The sequence below is a fragment of the Delphinus delphis genome, chromosome 5 (genome assembly GCF_949987515.2).
Source record: "Delphinus delphis chromosome 5, mDelDel1.2, whole genome shotgun sequence".
NCBI classification, from domain to species: Eukaryota; Metazoa; Chordata; class Mammalia; order Artiodactyla; family Delphinidae; genus Delphinus; species Delphinus delphis.
In genome coordinates, this window is record NC_082687.1 from 41,355,592 (window position 1) to 41,377,983 (window position 22,392).

At 35.2% G+C, this 22,392-nt stretch overlaps 1 protein-coding gene and 1 long non-coding RNA gene across 2 annotated transcripts in view; one reads left to right on the forward strand and one right to left on the reverse strand.

Annotated features, from left to right (window-relative positions):
• The window catches only part of LOC132425369 (uncharacterized), a 33,264-nt gene that overhangs the window by 5,567 nt on the left and 5,305 nt on the right, over positions 1–22,392 (reverse strand). Inside the window, exons 3-5 of the mRNA XM_060011675.1 lie at positions 19,574–19,670; positions 17,865–17,966; positions 10,629–10,787 (exon numbers count right to left, since the gene is read on the reverse strand). Coding sequence (XP_059867658.1) covers positions 10,629–10,787; positions 17,865–17,966; positions 19,574–19,670 — 358 coding nt within the window. The remainder of the gene's footprint in view (positions 1–10,628; positions 10,788–17,864; positions 17,967–19,573; positions 19,671–22,392) is intronic.
• Positions 3,023–18,260, forward strand: LOC132425370 (uncharacterized). Its single transcript, XR_009519429.1, has 3 exons — positions 3,023–3,147; positions 8,482–8,547; positions 18,177–18,260. It is a non-coding gene; the product is annotated as an uncharacterized lncRNA (long non-coding RNA).

Genomic DNA, 22,392 nt, shown 5'->3' on the forward strand with positions numbered 1-22,392 from the left:
AAGACATTAGAGAGGTTTTTTTTTTTAAAAATAAATTTATTTATTTATTTTTGGCTGCATTGGGTCTCTAGTTGTGGTGGGTGGGAGCTACTCTTTGTTGCGGTGGCTTCTCTTGTTGCGGAGCACGGGCTCTAGGCACACGGGCTCAGTAGTTGTGGCTTGCAGGCTCTAGAGCTCAGGCTCAGTAGTTGTGGCGCATGGGCTTAGTTGCTCTGCGGCATGTGGGATCTTCCCGGACCAGCAGCTTTTACTGCTCTAATGAGGCTCGAACTTGTGTCCCCTGCATTGGCAGGCAGATTCTTAACCACTGCATCACCAGGGAAGCCCTGTTTGCTTTTTTTAAGTGAAGTATAATTTACAATATTGTGTTAGTTTCAGGTGTACAGCACAGTGATTCAGATATACATACATATGTATATGTGTGTGTATATATATGTATATGTGTGTGTATATATATATATATATACACACACACACACACACACACATATATATTCCTTTTCATATTCTTTTCCCTTATAGGTTATTACAAAATATTGAGTATAGTTCCCTGTGCTATACAGTAGGTCCTTACTGATTATCTATTTTATACATAGTAGTGTGTTCATGTTAACCCCAAACTTCTAATTTATCCTTCCCCCCGGAGAGACTTTTTTTTTAAATGAAGCTTTCTTTTGCTTCTGCATTATCTGTTTTGTCTGAGTTCCTTTTTTCTGTTTACTTTGATTTTTTTTTATTATAGAGATTTTTCTCAAATATCTCATGATCTAAAATGATGATTGGAAACTCCATATGAGTGAGTGAGGGCTATCATTTGGTGGGCTTCACTATAGGATAATCTGGTATGAACCTGACTATTTCATTGGGGGAATGCCTCAATATCTGTAGGTCAGTATCTGTAGGTCTTTTTTCCTTGGCCTCGTGAGTTTTCTTAGGGAGGACTTCTCTAATCTCCTGCCTGGGTGAAGCTGACTGGGAGAGAGGTTGGGGAATGGTCACCCTATTCAGGATGCAGATTTTTACTTAGTCCACCTAATTTTAATATGATGGTCACTCTGGCCTTAACTGCACCTGGTAAATGAGTTTAGAATCTCTTAGGTCTTTTGTCTTTAGATAATACAATTTATTATCCTTTGTCAGGGGTAAGGAGAGGAAACTGTGGCTGTAAAAAGTCGGGAAGGGGCTCTACAGGTAAAATGTTCCTTTTAAACACATTATACCCAATCTCTTCTTTCTAGACCCATACTGCTTTTAGAAGTACCATGTGTCTCCTTTTAGAAGTACGATGTGTGTCCAATTTATGATCCTTTCCAAGGTTCTATGGCCTGGATCATTTGGCATCTTAATATCTTCTGCTATAAGCTTGTTTTTCGAACTTTTACTGCTCTAATGAGGCTATTAAGTACTCAGAACCCATTTTCCTAGCTTCCAAAATTTTGAAATTTCTTTTCTCTTGTTCTTTTTCTAAAATATCCTAGTGGTTTATACATTAAAATCTCTAATTGTTGTTTTTACCTATCATTTTATTGGAGTTTTGAGAGGATACCAAAATAAATGTATATGTTTAATCTGCAAGTTAAAATCCATGACCCATATTTATCTGTAGGCAGACTGACAGAAAGCTTATTGGCCTACTTTTTGTTAAAAAGCCAAATCTGCTGTTTAAGAATAGTTGGGTCTTTTACAAAAAGATCAAGAGAGAGAAAATTAATTTAGTTAGGCAAAAATAGAGGGTTTAGTGAGAATGATTATGTGATATCTGTGTGAAAATAATCTGAGAACAATTGTAAAATATTTCAGTTAAATTTCATCTTTATTTTTTTTTCCATTATTTTATTTTATTTTTTTGGCTGCATTGCGCATGGCATGTGGGATCTTAGTTTCTGGACCAGGAATCAAACCGGCAGCCCCTGCAGTGGAAGTGGGGAGTCTTAACCACTGAATCACCAGGGAAGTCCCAAATTTAATCTTTTATTGAGCTGCTTCTACTCAACTGGCTTCAAAGAGGAAGTCATTTTTCCCCATGTAATCATGAAAATACAATATATACATAAAAGTGGGATTTGTTTGGAAGGAAAGGCAGTAAAGTGAAAAAAAATCTCAATTTTTTTGCTATAACTTTCTGGGATTTAGATGTTGCCTCTTTTCTGATAAGAAAGAAACATGATATAATCTAATAAAGTAATAGATCCAGTGATATAGTGGATTATGTAACCCTATAACCCTGCCACTATTACTACTCAGAAATGCTAGATAAAATATAAGAAGCAAACTTTTAAATGCATAACTGATATTGGAAGAAAGTAAGAGTAAGGCCAAGTGCAGGAACCTAGGAAAGCAGTGAGAAGTTGCACTGATGGTGCAGCTCCTCTGGATTTGGGAAGGTGATGATGTTGGCCTCTGCCATGCAGGCAGGGCTTAGGATTTAGTGCTCACAGTGGGCTCACGTGAGGAAAGCAATGAAACTACTCAATTTCCATCCTTCCTGTTAACTAGGCTCAGAGCTTTGGAGTCTTCCTTGACTCTCTCTCACCTCATGGCCAATCTGTCAGCAACTCTAATTCGCTCCACCTTCAAAATATATCCAGAATCCAACCACTTCTCATCACCTATATTGCAGTCAATATTCATTTAGTGTTACCTACACCTTTACCACTATCTATATAGTTCCTTTAGAATTTCCTTTAGTGATAAACTTCCAGATATGATAAAGACAGCCAGCTATCCACTGAAGACTTTGAGTTCCCCTTCCATAATGTAGAGTTGTTGCTGGCAAGAGACTGTCCAATCACAGATCACATTTCTCAGGCCCTTCACCCCACCCCTTGCTGTGTCCTCTCTCTACCCCATGTACCTATGCAAAGCTAAAAGACTAATTCCTACCAATAGATTGTGAGTAGAAATGATGGGTGTCACTTTTGGGCTGAACTGGCTCAAAGCAAATGTGCTTCTTCCACTCCCTGTTTAACCAGCTGCCACCTGAAATTGAAAGATTCTGAGGGGCCATAGGCAATGACAGAGTCACAAAATGGAAAAAACTTGGGTTTCTGGATTACCCTGTGGAAGTCTGCTCACTGAAAGCCTGCCTTATACTGTTATACAACCGAGAAATTAACCTCTGTTGAGTTAAAACACTGAAAACTTGAGGTATGTTGGTATAGCTAATGTTTCTCTAATAGTGAAATTGTAGTAGGATGAGATGTTGTTATTATCAATACAGAACTCTAAAACATGTAGCACTGGCTTAGCCATCAGGTGGTAGGCACAGAAGAAACTGATATTAGAGTCTGGAAAGATAAAGACCAATGCTCTTCAGGGTAAAATATTTGCTAAAACTATTGCCTGTGATAATTTGGAAGGCAGGCAAAATACTACTGAGTCTGTCCTTTTAGAAGAAAAGGTTGGAAAATAGAAAGGTAGTGTGAGTTCTTGTTACTGGCTACATTTAGCAAGGCAGCAACTGGCTGGTTTGCAAGAAGAAGTGAAAAGGAATAGAGAGACTGCAGAAATGTGGAACATTGGATGAGCTGATGGTTTGGGGGCCCAAATAATAAGACATTAGATTAAAAAGGCCTTTTAATGACAGATGCCCATTAAGATTCTACCCTTCCTCAATTACAACCCCCGCCAAACCTATTAAAAATGGACAAATGACTTGAAATGCAAGTCAAAGTAAGATACCACTTAACACCGGTAGGATGGCTTTAATAAAAAAAAAAAAAAGGAAAAATAACAAGTGTTGAAGAGGATGTGGAGAAATTGGAACCCTCTTACATTACTGGTGGGAAGGTAAAATGGTTCAACCACAGTGGAAAATAGTTTGGAAATTCCTCAAAAAGTTAAAATAGAATTACCATATAATCCAGCAATTCCATTCCTATGTACATACATAAAAGAATTGAAAACAACTATTCAAACAAAAACTTGTACACAAATGTTCATAGCAGCATTATTCACAGTAGCCAAAAGGCAGAAACAACACAGATGTCCATCATTTGATGAATGGATAAACAAGTTGTAAATCTATACAATGGAATATTATTCAGCCAAAAAGGAATTAAGTACTGATACATGCTACAACATGGATGACCCTCGAAAACATCATGCTAAGTGAAAGAAGCCAGACACAAAAGATAACAGATTGTATAATTTCATTTATATGAAATACTCAGAATTGGTAAATCCATAGAGACAGAAAGTAGGTTATTGGTTGTTAGGGGCTGGGGAGTAATTGCTTAATGGGCATGAAGTTTATTTTTGGGGTGATAAAATGTTTTGGAACTAGATGGAGGTGGTGGGTACACAACATCGTGAATGTACCAATTGCCACTGAATTGTATACTTTAAAATGTTAATTTTTTGTTATGTGAATTTTACCTCAATTACAAAAAGATTGTGCCCTGCATTAGAGATCAGATTAAGGGTATAAGCTTCCTATCCAACCAAGCCTAATGGCCTCAAGGTAGTTGCCTTTAACTTGAGAGGGAGGCATGAACAAGGAAGCAAAGAAAATACATATTGGAAAGGATAAAAAAAATCCAGTCATTTTTCATATATGATGGCATTTCTATGTAGAAAATGCAGATAAGTCCACAAACAAACAATATTACCATAACAGAGTTCAGCAAGACTTGGGATACAAAATCAGTATGCAAAAATTGACTGCGTTCCTATTAACCAAAAATTTTTTGAAAATGTAGTTTAAAAAATATCACATACAATAGCAACAAAAACAGTAAGATATCAAGAAATAAATCTCAGAAAAGTTGTACAAGACCCTTAGGGGAAAAATTATAAAACTCTACTGAAAGATTTTGAAAGAGACTTAGAAAAATGAAGAAACATAGCATGTTCAGAGAAGGGAAAACAGTATTTTAAAGGTGTCAGTTCTCCCCATATTAATGTAATTCCAACTAATATCCCAACAATTTGTGTGTGTGTGTGTGTAACTTGAGATGTAGAATCTAAAATTCCCCAAAAGAGAAAGAAGCAAGCCTTGCCAACATAATTTCCAAAAAAGAGAAAGTAGACGAACTTGCCCTGTAAGATATTAAGACTTCTCATAAAACCACAGTAACTAAAATGGTGTAGTACCAGCCCAAGGAAATAGAAATAGATCAGAAGAATATAATACATACGAATCAAAAGAACGAAAATTGTTTACATATGAAAACATTATATGTGGCAAGGCTGGCATTACAAACCAAATGGGAAAGTCTGAGCTATTTAATAAATGGTCATTTGGGCAACTGGTTATTTATACAGAAAATAATAGAATTTGATTCCTACCTCATATTTTATGCAAAAATAAAACTCCAGATGTTTTAAAGGTTCATGTTTAAGAAGCAGAAATAAAAACTTTTAGGAGACAATATAAGAGTATCTTTATAACCTGGCGAAAGGAAGGCATTCTTAAGACACAGAAAGCATAAAGGACAGGACTGATACATTTGCCTACATGAAAGTTAAAGACATCTGTCCTGATAAATGGATAAAGAAGAAGTGGTACATATATACAATGGAATACTACTCAGCCATAAGAAATGAAATAATGCCATCTGCAGCAACATGGATGCAGCTAGAGATTATCATACTAAGTAAGTCAGAAAGAGGAAGACAAATACCATATGATATCATTATATATGGAATCTAAAATATGACACAAATGAACCAGTCTATGAAACAGACTCACGGGCATAGAGAAAAGACCGGTGGTTGCCAAGGGGGAGGGGGTTGGGAAGGGATGGATTGGAGGATGGGGTTAGCAGATGTAAGCTCTTATATATAGAATGGATAAACAACAAGGTCCTACTGTACAGCACAGAGAACTATATTCAATATCCTATGATAAACCATAATGGAAAAGAATATAAAAAAAGAATGTATATATAGTTATATATGTATAACTGAATCACTTTGCTGTATAGCAGAAATTAACAGAACAGTGTAAATCAACTACACTTCAATAAAAAAAATAGTAAAGAGAAAAGACTTCTGTCCTAAAAAAGACACTATACACAAAGTTAAAATCAATCCACATACTGGGAGAACATATTTACACTTTCTACAACTAAGTATTAGGATGAAGAATTATATACTCATTCATTATTCTAATAGTTATAAAATTAGTATTTTATATATATAAATTATTAAAAAAGATAAGCACCCCATTAGCAAAATGGGCAAAGGATATCAACAGGCCACTCACAGAAGAAACGCTAATGGTTAATAAACAAAAATTGCTCTCTGTCATCCCAAATTAGGGAAATGCAAATCAAGACAATAGTTACTTTCTTTCCCCTACCAGATTGTTAAAAGTTATAATCTAATAATCTCAGGTTTTGGAAAGACAGTGTGGAGCGACGGGGCCTCTCATACAGCGCCGATGGGAGTATAAACTGGCACGACACTTTGGAAAGCAATTTTGAAACATTTGGCTAATTCAAAGGTGCACATATTTTAAGATCCAGCAATTCCATTTCTATGTATATATTATAGAACAGTGGGTCAAAAATGGGATCTAGCATCCCAGGGGGTTGTGAAAGATGACCCACTGGAGAGCAGGAAAATAATATTAGAACCATATCTATTTGTTCATTTTAATCTAAAAAACAAGAAGGAAATGAAAATATTTAAAATTTAACATATGGATAGGCACTGACATTTTCCCTAGGTATGATGTAAAATGGTAAATCATGAAAGTTAAGATGTTTTGAGGGTAGAGGGGAAATTCCACAGTGATGCAGAGTTCGCCACTGCGGACCCCTTTGTCCACTCTCTTGTAGTGTATTGCAATACCTACAATTTATATGGGTAAGTGAATTATGGGTAATACATGGGTAATATTATTTAGTTTTAACTAAGCTAAAGTAGACATGTGGGTTAATTATACTAACAAGGCAAAGATAAACAACAAGAAAATGACAAAGAGGATATATCTCTGCTTCTAGTTTGAACACTACCTGCCATATTTAGAGACTTAAAAAATAGTCACTTGTAATCAAATCTGACTTTTAATCACACTATCATTAAAATACATTATTAAAATTTTTCTTAGACATTTTTAATTTTCTTAAGAAAAATTATTTAATATTTTATTTCATCTTTGTCTCATTCTTTTAATTTCTATTAGTATGTTTTAATATATAACATTACTATCGAAGAATATATATAATTTATATATATTTAAATGCATTCTCAAGAATATTTTATGAATAAGTATGCATGATCAAAAAACTCTATAGACCATTGTCTTAGAAACATTTTGTAAATGTGTACTAAAAGACATGTACAAGGGTGTTCAGTGCAGTGTTGTTCATAATAAAGAAGTTGGAATCTACGTTAATATTTATTAAAAGGGGAAAGGATAAGTATTTCTGTATTTCTTAAAATAGTAATGATATGCTGTCAGTAGCTAAATTGATAAATTAGAGCTAAGTGTATCAAAATGAATACATTTCAAAAACATGATGTTGAACTAAAAACTCAGGTTGCAGAAGGATAGGTTCATTATAATGTCATAAATACAAAGTTTAAAAATGCAAACCAATACTACAGATACATATATAGCTACACATATATAGCAGAGGAATCAAAACATGCATACAAATGATTCAAATCAAATTCACGATAGCGGTTCTTCTGGTGAGGGAGTGGAATGGGCTTGGGAAAGGTACACAGGGGACTTTAATTTTATGTATAATTTTATTTCTTTAAGAAACAAAGGCCCAAACCAAATGTGGCAAAATATTAAGTCCAGATAAAGCTGGCTGATGATTACAAGGGTATTAGATATATTATTCTCAAAACTTTTTCATAGGGACTTCCCTGGTGGTCCAGTGGTTAAGAATCCGTCTTGCAATGTACAGGACGCTGGTTCAATCCCTGGTCTGGGAACTAAGATCCCACATGCCCCAGGGCAACTAAGCCCGCGCCACGGTTACTGAGCCTGCTTGCTCTGGAGCCCGTGCGCCCGTGCACCGCAGCAAAGAGCCTGCACGCCACAACAAAAGATCCTGTGTGCGCAACTAAGACCCAAGGCAGCTAATAAATAAATGAATATTAAAAAAAAACCTTTTTCACATACTTGAAATAAATGTTGAATGAGGTAAGGAATTTTCTGACTAATTTCAAAATGCGTTGTAAAAATGTAGATACTATCAGTTATCCACTGTTTGGCTGTTATGCTTTATCCGTCTATTATGACACTTAACACATACTTTATATTGCAGTTAGGTTTATACAAATATGTCTCCTGCAGTAGATTAAACTGTGGCAAGTATCTTATTCCATTCTTTTATCCCTGAAGATGACAAGCATAATATCCTGTATATAACAGGCCCCCAAAGAATGTTTATTAATGAACAATGAATGAATCTAAATGGCTTGGACAGTTTTATCTGAACTCTTGTGTTATAACTCTCATAAAGACAACAACTGCAATGCTAGACAATGATTTACTTTATTAATTCTTCTTTGTAGATTATACAAACTGATGTGACATCTTTTTCCTGCTATAAAAACAATGTAGAGGATTGCTTTGTTTAAGTAAGTAGTGTTTGATTTAACTAACATTGAGTGCTTGTTTGCTGGGGTTGTGGCTATCATATTCATCCTTATTATTCTTAGTGCCTATTATAGAGCCTGGTAGACAGTAGATCTTCAAAAGATATTTGTTTGATTGATCAATAAATACAAGGTGCAGGGATGGCATAGATGAGACAGGCATAAACTCAGTCTGGGCAATGGATGAGGAGATGATTCTTGAGTTGGGTTTTGATGGATGAGTAGAAGTTTTCCAGGGGAAGGAAAAAGAGGGAACAGTATGCATAAAGGTGTGAAATAATGCAACAGGTATTTTGGAGAACTACAAATAGTCTGATATTTTTTGAGATTTATAAACTACAAGACATGACCTCTGGGTGATATGACTGGCAGTATAATCAGAAGAAAGCTCATTAAGTTAGGGAGGTTGGACTCTACCCTGCTTGGACAAAGGGGCACCACTAGAGGGTTTCAAAAAGGCTATAGATAACGCTCATACTTGCATTTTAAAAGAATACTCTAGTGTCGGTATGGAGGATGACTGGAGCAGAGTAGAACCAAAAATAGGGAGAACAATTAAATCTGGGAATTACCATAGTCAGACGAGATAATTGATCTTGGAGTGAGACAGTGAGTGGCATTGGGATGGGCAGAAGGTGTGTTTAAAAGAGATTTAGCTATCTGTGGAATACTATTTAGCAATGATAAGGAATAACATATTAACACACAACAACATGAATATAAAAAACATTATATTAAGTAAAAGAAGTCAAACACAAAAGACTGTATTGTATGATTCTATTCATATGACGTTGTAGAAAAGACAACACTATAGTGACAGAAAGCAGATTAGTGGTTGGTTGGGGTCAGGGTTGGGGAAGAGTAAACTACAAAGGAGGGCAGATTTTAGGATGGAAGAGCTAGTCCGCAACTTGATTGTGGTCACACAATTGTACACAATTACAATTTGTCAAACTCCACACTTAAACTGGATGAATATATGTGAATAATACCTTGGTAAATTGTTTTGAAAGGTGAAAAAAATGAGGCTTAGAACAAAAAAGATTTAGGAGGTTGAATCAATAGAACTTGATGAGTAAAAAGTAGTGTGTATACTTTGCTTTATATGGTGGCTGTGTTTGTAGAAAAGATCTGTAAAAATAAAATTTAAAATGCTCAAAGCGGGGTAATTCCCTGGCAGTCCAGTGGTTAGGACTCCGAGCTTCCACTGCAGGAGGCACAGGTTTGATCCCTGGTTGGGGAACTAAGATCCCACAAGTCGCGAGATGTGGCCAAAAAAAATGCTCAAAAGGAACTAGTGAACACTTGGTGATTGTTTTAAAACTATTTTCTAATAGAGAATTTCAGACACATACAAAAGTTGACAGGATGGTATAATGAACCCCTGTATACTCAGCAACCAGATTTAACCATTGTCAAGTTATGGCCAATTTTGTTTAATTTATACACCATTCTACTCCCCCACTCAAACTATTTTGAAGCAAATCTCAGATGTTACAAAATTTCATCCGTCAACATTTTAGTATGTATCGCTAATAAGTAATGACTCTTTTAAAAACATAACCACAATGCCATTATCACACCTAAAAATTAGTTATATTCCTTAACCTCATCTAATATCCAGCTAGAGTTCAAATATCTATTTGTCTCATGAAGTTGTAAATTTTCACTTTTATAGTTTGTTTGAATCAAAATCCAAATAAGGATCACATATTGCAATTGATATACCTTCTAAGTCCTTTTATTGGTAAGTTTCCCTCTCCTTTTTTTCCCTTGCAATTTATTTGTTGACTAACCTGTGTGTTTCTTAATGTAAGAAACCCTTCTGTTACACAAATAACCACTTTCTACTTTAATGGCTTTAAAATTTGGATTGTTTTATAATTATTCTTTTAATATTTTAGTTGCACTTCAATAATTTTTGATAAAGCCATCATTTGGTGACATAGGATTATCTCACCAAGTGTCCCAGTATGTTTTTGCTTTTGGCAGTTTGTCTCAAGGGCAATGATCCTATGACTTAGAGCACTGTTTGGGTATTAAGACAGCCATGTAACACTCACAGTTGTTTGCAGATCATCTGTTCTGTCAGTGAAGATATTCAATCTTTCTTCTCTTTCCAAAATTTTATCGATATTTTGGGTCATAACATATTTTACATCAGTTACTTGACTCTTCAGTGCGGATATCAAGCTGTCCTCTTGATTTTTATTGTATTTCATCTATACAGAAGTGAAATATAATATACATTTTATTTTCTATAAATGAAATCTATTGTAATATGTTGTACAAATTAGAACAAAGGTGTCAAAGGCTCATCTCACTTGTATTTCAGCATAAGGAATCAACTAAGCCTCAAACTGTCCTACCTGAATCATGCAGAAAAAATGGGGGATGGCAGGAGAGGGTATATATCAATGTATTCAATCAGCAGTGGATTTTTAAAGAATTTAAATTGTGTATTTATTTGAATAGACTTTTTAAAAGAGCAGTTTTAGGTTCATGGTAAAATTGAGTGGAAATTACAGAGTTCCTGCATGCTCCTTATCCCCCATACACGCACGGCCGCCCTCACTATCACCATCCTGTGCTTGAGTGGTCCATTTGTCACAATGGATGGCCCTATGTTGATGCATCATTATCATCCAAAGTCCATAGTTTCCATTAGGGTTCACTGTTAATATTGTACATTCAGTGGATTTTGACAAACGTCTAATGACATGTTTTTGTCATTACAGTATCATACAGAACAGTTTCACTGCCCTTAAAATCCTCTGTGCTCCACCTATTCATACTTCTTTTTCCCTGAGCCCTCGCAAAAACTGGTCTTTTTACTGTCTCCGTAGTTTTGTCTTTTCCAGAATACCATATAGTTAGAGTCATACAGTATGCAGTGTTTTCAGATTGGCTTCTTTCACTTAGCAATATGCATTTAAGTTTCCTCCATGTCTGTTCATGGTTTAATAGCTCATTTCTTTTTAGTGCTGAATAATAGTCCATTGTTTGGATGTACTGTAGTTTATCCATCCACCTATGGAAAGACATCTTGATTGCTGCCATGTCTTTGCAAGTATGGATAAAGCTGCTATAATATCCACATACAGGTTTTTGTGTGGATATAATTTTCAACTCCTTTGGGTAAATACCGAGGAGCACTATTGCTGGATCATATGGTAAGAGTATGTTAGTTTTGTAAGTAACTGCCAAATTGTCTTCCAAAGTGACTATACCATTTTGCATTCCCATCAGCAGTGAATCAGAGTTGCTATTGCTCCACATCCTTGTCAGCATTTGGTGTTGTCAGTGTTTTGAATTTTGGCCATTCTAATAGGTGTGTTAGGGGTATTTCATTGTTGCTATAATTTGCAATTCCCTAATGACATACGATGTTGAGCCTTTTCATATGCTTATTTGCCATCTGTATATCTTCTTTGGTGAGGTATCTATTCAAATATTTGGCCCATTTAAAAAATTGGGTTGTCTGTTTTCTTATCGTTGAGTTTTAAGAGTACTTTGTATATTTTGGGTTATAGTCCTTATCAGATTTGCCTTTTGCAAGTATCTTCTCCCAGTCTGCGGCTTGTCTTCTCATTCTCATGACAGCTTCTTGATCCCGTTTGACAATCTCTTTTAATTGGTGTATTTAGACCATTAACTTTTTAATTTTATTATAATTTATTTATTTATTTATTTTTGGCTGAGTTGGGTCTTCGTTGCTGCGTGCGGGCTTCCTCTAGTTGCGGTGAGCAGGGGCTACTCTTCGTTGTGGTGCGCGGGCTTCTCATTGTGGTGGCTTCTCTTTATTGTGGAGCACAGGTTCTAGGTGCGTGGACTTCAGTAGCTGCAGCGCGTGGGCTCAGTAGTTGTGGCTTGTGGGCTCTAGAGCACAGGCTCAGTAGTTGTGGCACATGGCCTTAGTTGCTCCACGGCATGTGGGATCCTCCTGGACCAGGGCTTGAACCCATGCCCCCTGCATTGGCAGGCAGATTCTTAGCCAGTGCACCACCAGGGAAGTCCTAGGCCATTAACTTTTAAAGTGATTATTGATATAGCTGGATTAATATCTACCATATTTGTTACCATTTTCTATTCGTTGCTCTTGTTCTTTGTTGCTATTTTTGTCTTCAACTCTATCCATATTAAAAATGACCTCTACATCTGGAGAAAACTGTAATTTGAAAAGATACATGCACCCCAATGTTTACTGCAGCACTATTTACAACAGCCAAGACACAGGAGCAACCTAAATGTCCATCGACAGAGGAATGGATAAAGAAGGTGTGGTGTGTATATATATATATATATATATATATATAAAATGGAATATTACTCAGCCATAAAAAAGAATGAAATAATGCCATTTACAGCAATATGGATAGATCTAGAGATTATCATACTAAGTGAAGTAAGCCAGACAAAGACAAATATCATATGATATTGCTTATATGTGCAATCTAAAAAAAAAAAAAGACACAAATTAACTCATTTGCAAAACAGAAAGAGACTCACAGACATAGAAAACAAACTTATGGTTACCAAGGGGGACAGTGTGGGGAGGGATAAATTAAGAGTTTGGGATTAACATGTATACACTACTACTTGTAAAATAGATAATCAACAAAGACCTACTGTATAGCACAGGGAACTACAGTCAACTATATTTAATGATACTCAGAGTACTCAATACTTTGTAATAACCTGTAAGGGAAAAGAATCTGAAAGAGAATATATATATATATATATAACTGAATCACTGTGCTGTACACCTGAAACTAACATGGCATTGTAAATCAACTATACTTCAATAAAAAATGATCTCTAAGATATAGTGTTATATTTAAAAAGTAAGCTGCAGCTGCAGAAGAGTATTAAATAATAACTTATCAAGCACTTAGTATGTGGCAGGCACTGTTTTAAGCACTTCACACGTATAGTTCATTTAATTCCCAAACCATTATATAAAGCACTACTCTTTTCATCTTTTATTTTCTAAATAAGAAAACTCAGACTGAGAAAGTTAATATATTGCCCAATGTTACACAGCTAGAGGCAAAACAAGGATTCAGACTAAGAAGCTCTAGAGATTAAGCCTTTACCTATTGTACTAATGATCACAGTTTTGTGAATATATATAAATATAAATAAATAAATAAATAAATAAATATATATAAATAAATAAATATATATATAAATTCTGGAAGCTTACACACCAAACTGTTAAGAGTGTTCACCTCAGGGGGGTTTGATTGAGATTGTAGGAGATATTTATATTTCACTTTTTATACTTTTGTATTATCTCACTTTATTAATGAGCATTATTTTTAAATCTAAAAATGATATTAAAATCCCCTGCTCTTTGGCAAGTGATCAAATCCACCTTAAACAGAACTCTGATCTTGGTCACTGGACCATGCAACTTACAATTAATGTTCTGTGAGGAGCTCACTAGTTGGAATGTAGAAAAGAGGGAATTCCTAGTTGAAATGTGTCTCCCCAAAAAGATTCTTTTAAGTCCTAATTCTGGATACTTGTGAATGTGACCTTATTTGGAAATAAGGTTTTGGTGGCTTGTGTTAAGAAATGTTTAGTGGATGCTTCTATGGCTCATGGGTTAAAATTTTTTATTAAGACATAATCAAGTTAAGATATAGCACAGGGAACTCTACTCAGTGCTCCGTGGTGACCTAAATGGGAAGGAAATCCAAATAAAAGTGGATATATGTATATGTATAACTGATTCACTTTGCTGTACAGCAGAAACTAACACACACTGTAAAGCAACTACACTCCAATAAAAATTAATTAAAAAAAGACATAATCAAGTTAAGATAAATGGTGAATCTTTGATTTTTCTTTTTATTCCTTTTCTCTTTTTCTCTCCTTTTAAAAAATGCTTAATCTTTTAAGATTAAGAGACTCATCTAAGTTTTGTTAAGATAATGTATTCATAGTCCATTCAATGGCATTTGGTACATTTATATATATAAATATATTTAAAACTCTCTCAAAACTACTTTTTTTTTGCTGTGTGCATTTTTCTAATCATAGTATAAAAAAGTCAACACCTTTTATAAAATTTTCTACAGATTTGAAGCTCACCAGGTTAGTTTATACATGTTAAACAAATTTCTTTGATGTCAGATGTGTTAACTGCTTAAAATGTGCATATTTTCGCAGGGTTTTCAGGAGCTATGTTAATTATATATTTTAGCTGTGTTGAATATTGCAGAATTCTCCATAAGAGAATATACAAATTTAATATATCTATCCTTAGTTACTTCTTCAGGCATTGTGGTGGACTCACCCTGTGGGGACCCCCACTGAGTCACATCTTTATAAAATTCCCTCCCCTTCAGTGTGATCTGCCCCTAACGAATGGAAGCAAAGGTGATGAGGTCACTCCTGTGATTACATCATATTATATAATATTTAGCAGACCGGAGTGAGAGATTCCTCTGCTGGCCTTGAAGAAGCAAGCAGCTGTGCTGAGGACGCCCTTGTGGCAAAGAACTGCTATCAGTCTTTAGGACCGAGGGTGTCCTCCAGCCAACAGCCAGCAAAAAGCTGCATCCCTCGCACAGCTCTTAGGAAATAAATTCTGCAACAATCTGAATGAGGCTGGAAGCAGATTCTTCCCCAGAGCTTCCAGATGAGAACATAGTCTGGCTGACACACTCACTGAAGCCTTGTGAGACCCTGAGCAGAAAACCCAGTTAAACCATGCCTTGCTTCCTGACTCATAAAAACTGTGAGATAATAAAATGTGTGTTGTTTTAGGCTGCTGATTTGTGGTAATTTGTTACCATACAAATTATTTATTTATTTATTTTTGGCTGTGTTGGGTCTTCGTTTCTGTGCGAGGGCTTTCTCTAGTTGCAGCAAGCGTGGGCCACTCTTCATCGCGGTGCGCGGGCCTCTCACTATCGCGGCCTCTCTTGTTGCGGAGCACAGGCTCCAGACGCGCAGGCTCAGTAGTTGTGGCTCACGGGCCTAGTTGCTCCGTGGCATGTGGGCTCTTCCCAGACCAGGGCTCGAACCCGTGTCCCCTGCATTGGCAGGCAGATTCTCAACCACTGCGCCACCAGGGAAGCCCACCATACAAATTTGTTACCATAAATAGAAAACTAATGCAGGTATACTTAAAATATTTTATTATGGAAAAGTTCAAACATATACAGAAGCAGAGTGAATTGTTTAGTGTACCCATCACCTACTTTCAGCAGTTATCAACACATGGCCAATCTTATTTCATCTGTACTACTACTGATTACTCCTTCCCCAAATGTATTATTTTAAAGCAAATCCTAGACAGTCTATTATTTTAATCTGTAAATGCTTCAATCTGTATCTCTAAAAGATATGGCCTTGTTTTTCTTAAAAAACAAAACCACAACATCATGATCACATCCAAAAATATTCCTTAGTATCATCAAATATTTGGTTTGTCCCTTATACACTGACGATGGGAATGTAAATTGGTACAACCACTGTGGAAAACAGTACGGAGCTTCCTCAAAAAAATAAAAATAGAACTACCATATGACCCAGCAATTCTACTCCCTGGTATATATCCGAAAAAAACCCAAAACACTAATTTGAAAAGATACATGCACCCCAATGTTCATAGCAGCATTATTTACAATAGCCAAGATACGGAAGCCACCTAAGTGTCCATCAACAGATGAATGGATTAAGAAGATGTGGTAAAAACAAAAAAACAAAACAAAAAGAAGATGTGGTATACATATATACAATGGAATACTACTAAGCTGTAAAAAACAATGAAATATTGCCATTTGCAGCAGCATGGATGGACTTGGAGGGCATTATGCTAAGTGAAATAAGTCAGACAGAGAAAGACAAATCCTGTATGATATCACTTACATGTGGCATTTAATAAATACAACAAACTAAGGCATATAACAAAAAAGAAGCAGACTGACAGATATAGAGAACAAACTAGTGGTTACCAGTGGGGTCAGGAAAGGGGAGGGGGGTGAGGTAGGTGTAGGGGATTAAGAGGTACAAACTATTAGGAAAAAAATAAGCTACAAGGGGGCTTCCCTGGTGGCGCAGTGGTTGAGAGTCCGCCTGCCGATGCAGGGGACGCAGGTTCGTGCCCCGGTCCGGGAAGATCCCACATGCCGCGGAGTGGCTGGGCCCGTGAGCCATGGCCGCTGAGCCTGCATGTCCGGAGCCTGTGCTCCGCAACGGGAGAGGCCACAGCAGTGAGAGGCCCGCGTACAGCAAAAAAAAAAAAAAAAAAAAAGCTACAAGGATATATGGTAAAACATACAGAATATAGCCAATATTTTATAATAACTATAAGTGGAGTATAACCTTTAAAAATTGTGAATCACTATATTGTACACCTGTAACTTATATTGTACAGCAACTGTACTTCAATAAAAGAAAAAGAACTTTATTATGGTAAAACATACATATCATAAAATGTACAATTTTAACCATTTTTAGCTGTACAGTTCAGTGGCATTAAGTATGTTCACATTAAGTATATCACCACCATCTATCTCCAGAACCTTTTTATTTTCCCAAACTGAAACTCTGTACCCATTAAACAATAACTTCTCCTCCTCCCTTCCTCCCAGGCTCTGGCAACCACCTTGCTACTTTCTGTCTCTATAAATAATCTGACCACTCTATGTACCTCATATAAGTGGAATTACACAGTATTTGTCCTCTTGTGACTGTCTTATTTCACTTAAAAGGGACTACTCTTTTAAAAAAAATTTATTGAAGTATAGTTGATTTACAATGTTAATTTCTGCTGAGGGACTACTTTAAAAATATTTAATTTAATATTTGTGTAAAATATTTACACAATGATTATGATTATTATAATTTTTAAAATTGTGTAAAATATTTACATGGTTCCAAGTTGAATTTGCAAGACAAGTTTCATTCAGAGAGGTCTAGTTTCTATTCCTGTCCCCATCCATACACAGGCAACCACTGAAATGTTTTTGGTTTATCCTTCCTTTGTCCCCCCATCCCCCCTTTTTTTGCTATAAGCAAACATATTTGTATTTATTCCCTCTTATTTACTTACCATCCTTGCATACAAGGATGGTAAGTAAATAACAGTATACCATATATATTTTCTCTGTCTTGCTTTATTCAATATTTATCAATATTTCATGGATATCATTCGTTATCATTATATAGAGATAGAAGTTCTTAGTTCTCATTCACCTTAACAGCTCTTAACTCATAATTCCTAACTGATTTGTCAGATGTAATACTGACAATGTTTAGGACCACACTTGGAGGTTACATACCATATACTTTCCTAATACTTGTTGAAAATCTGTAGCAACTGCATTTGACGGAGAAAAATGTTCTTGTGACATCAAAGGATTTCTCAGAAAAGTCTCACTAACCTGGGGAAATTAATGGAAATATTTAAATTATATAGATAATTTCAACTGGAGAATTACATAGTAAGTGTTTATTTGAAGCAAAGTCTGGCAGAAACTTTCAATAAAAGAAACCAGAACAGTTCTAGAATTTTGGTGGCAGGGTATCTTTTCTATTTTAAAGATGCAGTATTAATGAAAAGTGTGCTCATATCTCATATCTTGTATCGTGAGATTGCAGGTGCTACCTTGATTCTTTGGTATTGGTATTTCTGAAGACTTGAGGGGACTTGCAGATGTTCACCTCTGGCAGACAAGGAAGGATAGGAGTCACTGATATTCTCTAAGTAAGTGCTTTTCATTTTCCCCTCCTGCTCTTACCCTCAAAATCCATTCAATGATAACAAAACAATCCCAACTAAATGTCATGAGACTATCTTCCAAACCCAATAGGGTTGTTATATGATATTTCAAAGCTTTAAGAAGGAATTCTGACAATTGTTTGTACTTAATGTTGTATCACCCGAAAAGCAGTGGTAAAAATCATGCAGTCTGGTTTTGGAAAGTTGGAAAAGTTGGATGTTTTTCCATAATGGCAGAGAGGGAAAAAAAAATTAGAGTATAGTCAGTTAAATGGCTAACAGTGTTTATCATGTAGATGCTAACAATTGTCTAGGCATAAATGTAGAGTGAATTACAATATTAGGCCTTATAATCCTTGATTCTATATATGGTTACAGTTTGAGTTGTGTTAAAACAAGTTGGTACACTAAACAAATGAAATATATGCATAATGTGACTGGAGAATAACTATTAATAACTATAGTACAGCTGACCGATTTTTCCATTAATATTTTTTGTTAAAATATTTTTCCTAAATTATATATTTGTGAATAAAATTGAAGATTAGTATTATTAACTTTTTAAAATAAGAAAAAAACATACTATTTGGATCATAAAATTACCAGAATAATGGTTTAGCCCTAGTCTGTCTCTGAGACTGCCTTTCACAGTCTTATTCTAGTTGGAAGTTAGACACTGGGTGATAGTCAGCAATAGATGATATCTATTGAGAAGGTTAACTAGGCTTTAAGAAATTTATAAAATCTCATGTATCTGTATAAGTACATACACATAAGTACTCTATCATATTTCATATTTGTTGGCAACTTTCAGGTAAAACGTTCTCTAAAAGTAGTATATCTTGATTAAAAAAATTTTTTTTCATTTAACTCATAATTGATTCATATTTTCTGCCAGAAGTATCTTATCTATAATTATTTGAAAATTAAATACATATGCTATTGAGAAGGTATATTAAATATTAGTAAAGCTTAATTTTTCTTATTTTTTTTTTTAATTTTTCTTATTTTTAAAGAACGAAATAAATATGAGAGATTCCAAAGATGATCTGGGTTAATCATCTTTGTAGATCTTGCTTAAGAGTTAGGGGAATTGTAGAAGCAGAAGACAGATGAGGGATGAAGGTAAGAAATCTCTGAAGGTCACTAATGGCTCTGCTATATAGACAGATCTGCTTTTGGTTAGGGACATTATTACCAATAAACTATAAAACAGACCTCATAATTTCAATAACTGAAAAAGTCAAAGCAGTAAAAGAAATTACTTACATTTTTAAGAAATGCAGATGGTGTTACAGTATCTAAGGCATTGTCTGAGGCACATAGGTAAGTGATTCCGTCAATAAAGAGAGTATGGTAGACAAAGCTTTGAAAAGAATACATTCAGTTACATGATAATATTAAATTAAGTACTGATACAGAGAATTTAATTTCGTTTTCAAGCTCTCATTAATAGTATAAAAACTATGTAGATAACTTTTTATAATCAGAATAATTAGAAATCTTTCATACCTTTGAAAAATTAAACTATGTTAAATAAAAACTCTCTAAAATGTGAATATGCATTTAAAATTGCATCAATAAAAATAAATTACAATAGAGAAAACTCTAATAATCTAATCATATATATTTCACATGCCTTTGATGGAAGTCATTCTCATTCCAAGACTGAATCTAGATTCTGATCAAAGAGAAAATGCTATGTTCACTGATTTTTACTATCCTTATATTTTTAGGTAGACATATTTAATTTTGGCACTTCTTGGCTTTCTATTATGATAGATTAGAATTTGAAAGTTGTAAATTCCCAAGACCAAATATTCTAGAGCACAGGATGAGTCCAGGAGGGGGAATTAAACTCCCCTATAGTAATCCAGTGTAGCTTTTCCTGACCACTCCAACTTCTAGACCTTTTGTGCCTTCTCAGACTCACTTATTAGGAGGCTAGAAGACTCTTGGAAAGTGCTTCCATCTTTACTACCCAACAATCCAGAAAATTTAGGAATATGGCAACCAAAATAGTTGCTTGGTGCCTAGGCTTTAATCTAGTCATTTTTGAGCACTCTATATCCAAATGGTTAACAGGCAACAGGCCTGTTCAAATGCTAAACTGGATAGATATGAGAATGAGGCACCTCAAAAATAGGTAGAAAAGATAATCCCAGGGGCAGAAAACTTAAGATATGTGCCCCTTCAATATAAATCCTTGATATCATATCATGAATACAATATGCTACAAATATTTTTAATGATGATATTAATTGACATGCATAATATCCACTAGGAAAATGTTTTTATTTTTAAATAGGGAGGAGTCTTCACAGGAAAAGAGTTGCTAATTCTGTCATCTCTCCAAAAGTTATATATGTGTTCTAAATTGATACTGGATGTGATTTTAAATTTATGCTTAGTGTGTTATTGGTAACACTCAGAAACCATCCTTAAATATTAAAAATCTTGAATACCTGATGACTAGGATATATTGTTAACTGACAAATGCAAGATGGAGAAAAGTGTGTATGATGTACTGCAATTTGTGTATCAGTCTCATTTCCTAACATAAGGGAAGTACAAATATATGTATGTCTCTTATAGAAAAAAAAAAGGAAAATGATAAACTAAGAACTTATTCGAAATGGTTACCTACATAGAGGGAGAGAGAGTAGTGTGAAGAAAGCAATGAAAATTAGACTTTGTGAAGGAAACTCATTTTGTAGATTTGACTTTGGAGCCATATAAATGTTTTACATAATTATAAAATGTTATTAAATCAAACTTTAAAGAGTGCAATCCTTAAAAATAAAAAACAAAATAATAAAAAAAAGAACTTAACTTTATATCAAGTCACCCAAGCAAGAGATGGTGGCAGAGGTTGTCAGATTCTGAATATGTTTGGAAGGTAAAGACAACAGGATTTGCTGATGGGCTGGGTTTGGAAGTAAAAGAGACCAAAGTCAAGGATCCCGAAGGTTTTAGGCCTGAGGAACTGGAAAGGTGGTATGTGGAAGACTGCAGGAGGCGTGGCTTTGGACAGAAGTTTGAGATGCCCATCAGACATCCAACAGATATGTGGAATGAGCAGCTGGATATACAAGTCTGGAGTTCAGGGAAGAGGTCCTCAAAAGATTCAAACTAGAATGTTCAATATAGGTAAGCCAAGAGTAGAGGAGGAAAGAATCTCTTTTTGATAACATTCCAGCTAACAAATAAAAACAAAACTAGAATATCACCATTATGCAACCCCCAATAAATTAATGGCTCTAGGGTGTAGGCAATGAATATCAATGGCTACTAGCATGCCAAAAGGAGATATAAGCAGGTATTTTATACCGTCTGATGAAAAAACACCTGCAGTCTTGCCAAAGGGATTAGGCCACTGGATCCAGCCACTTGGACCATGGTGAACTGCATTTTGAATATACAATCAGCAAAACCAGACTGAGCGAAACTCTATAGGTCCTTCAACAATAAATTGTAAGGAAAGAAAAGGGGTGGAGGGGGAATATGTGGATTAAAGAGACTTAAAAGACACCAAATTAAAAAATGGGCAGAATTGGGCTCTTGTGCCTGAGGATGCTTATTTAGGTACTGAGGCAATGAAGAAACAGGATAAGTGACTGCTACAGAATTTGGAACGGTGGTTGATTTGGGGGGGAGGGAGGAAACTGTGAATGGGGCAGGATACATGGTAGGGAGTTTTGGGGATACCTGGCAGTGTTCTATTTTTTGGCTTAGATGGTAGTTGCAGTTGGTTGGGGGAGGTCCTTTGAGAAACTTCATAAAACTATACATTTGCTTGATGTGGCTTTTGTATTATTTTACAATATAAAGGTTAAAACACACCTCGTCTTAAAAGGACAATGATGAGTCTAAAAATAATAGATCTCTCTTATTCCCCACATGTTTTACCAGCAGAATATTTACTTGGGACATTACATAGTTTAATCCATACCATGTGATGTCCCAAGTAAAGTAGAGTGATGTTATTAAAGATATTTTCAAGTGGAAGTTTCCTTTTTTATTAATGAAATATTTTGGGAATAACTAAAAAGGTATGGAGAATAAGATAACAGGAACACTTGTAGACC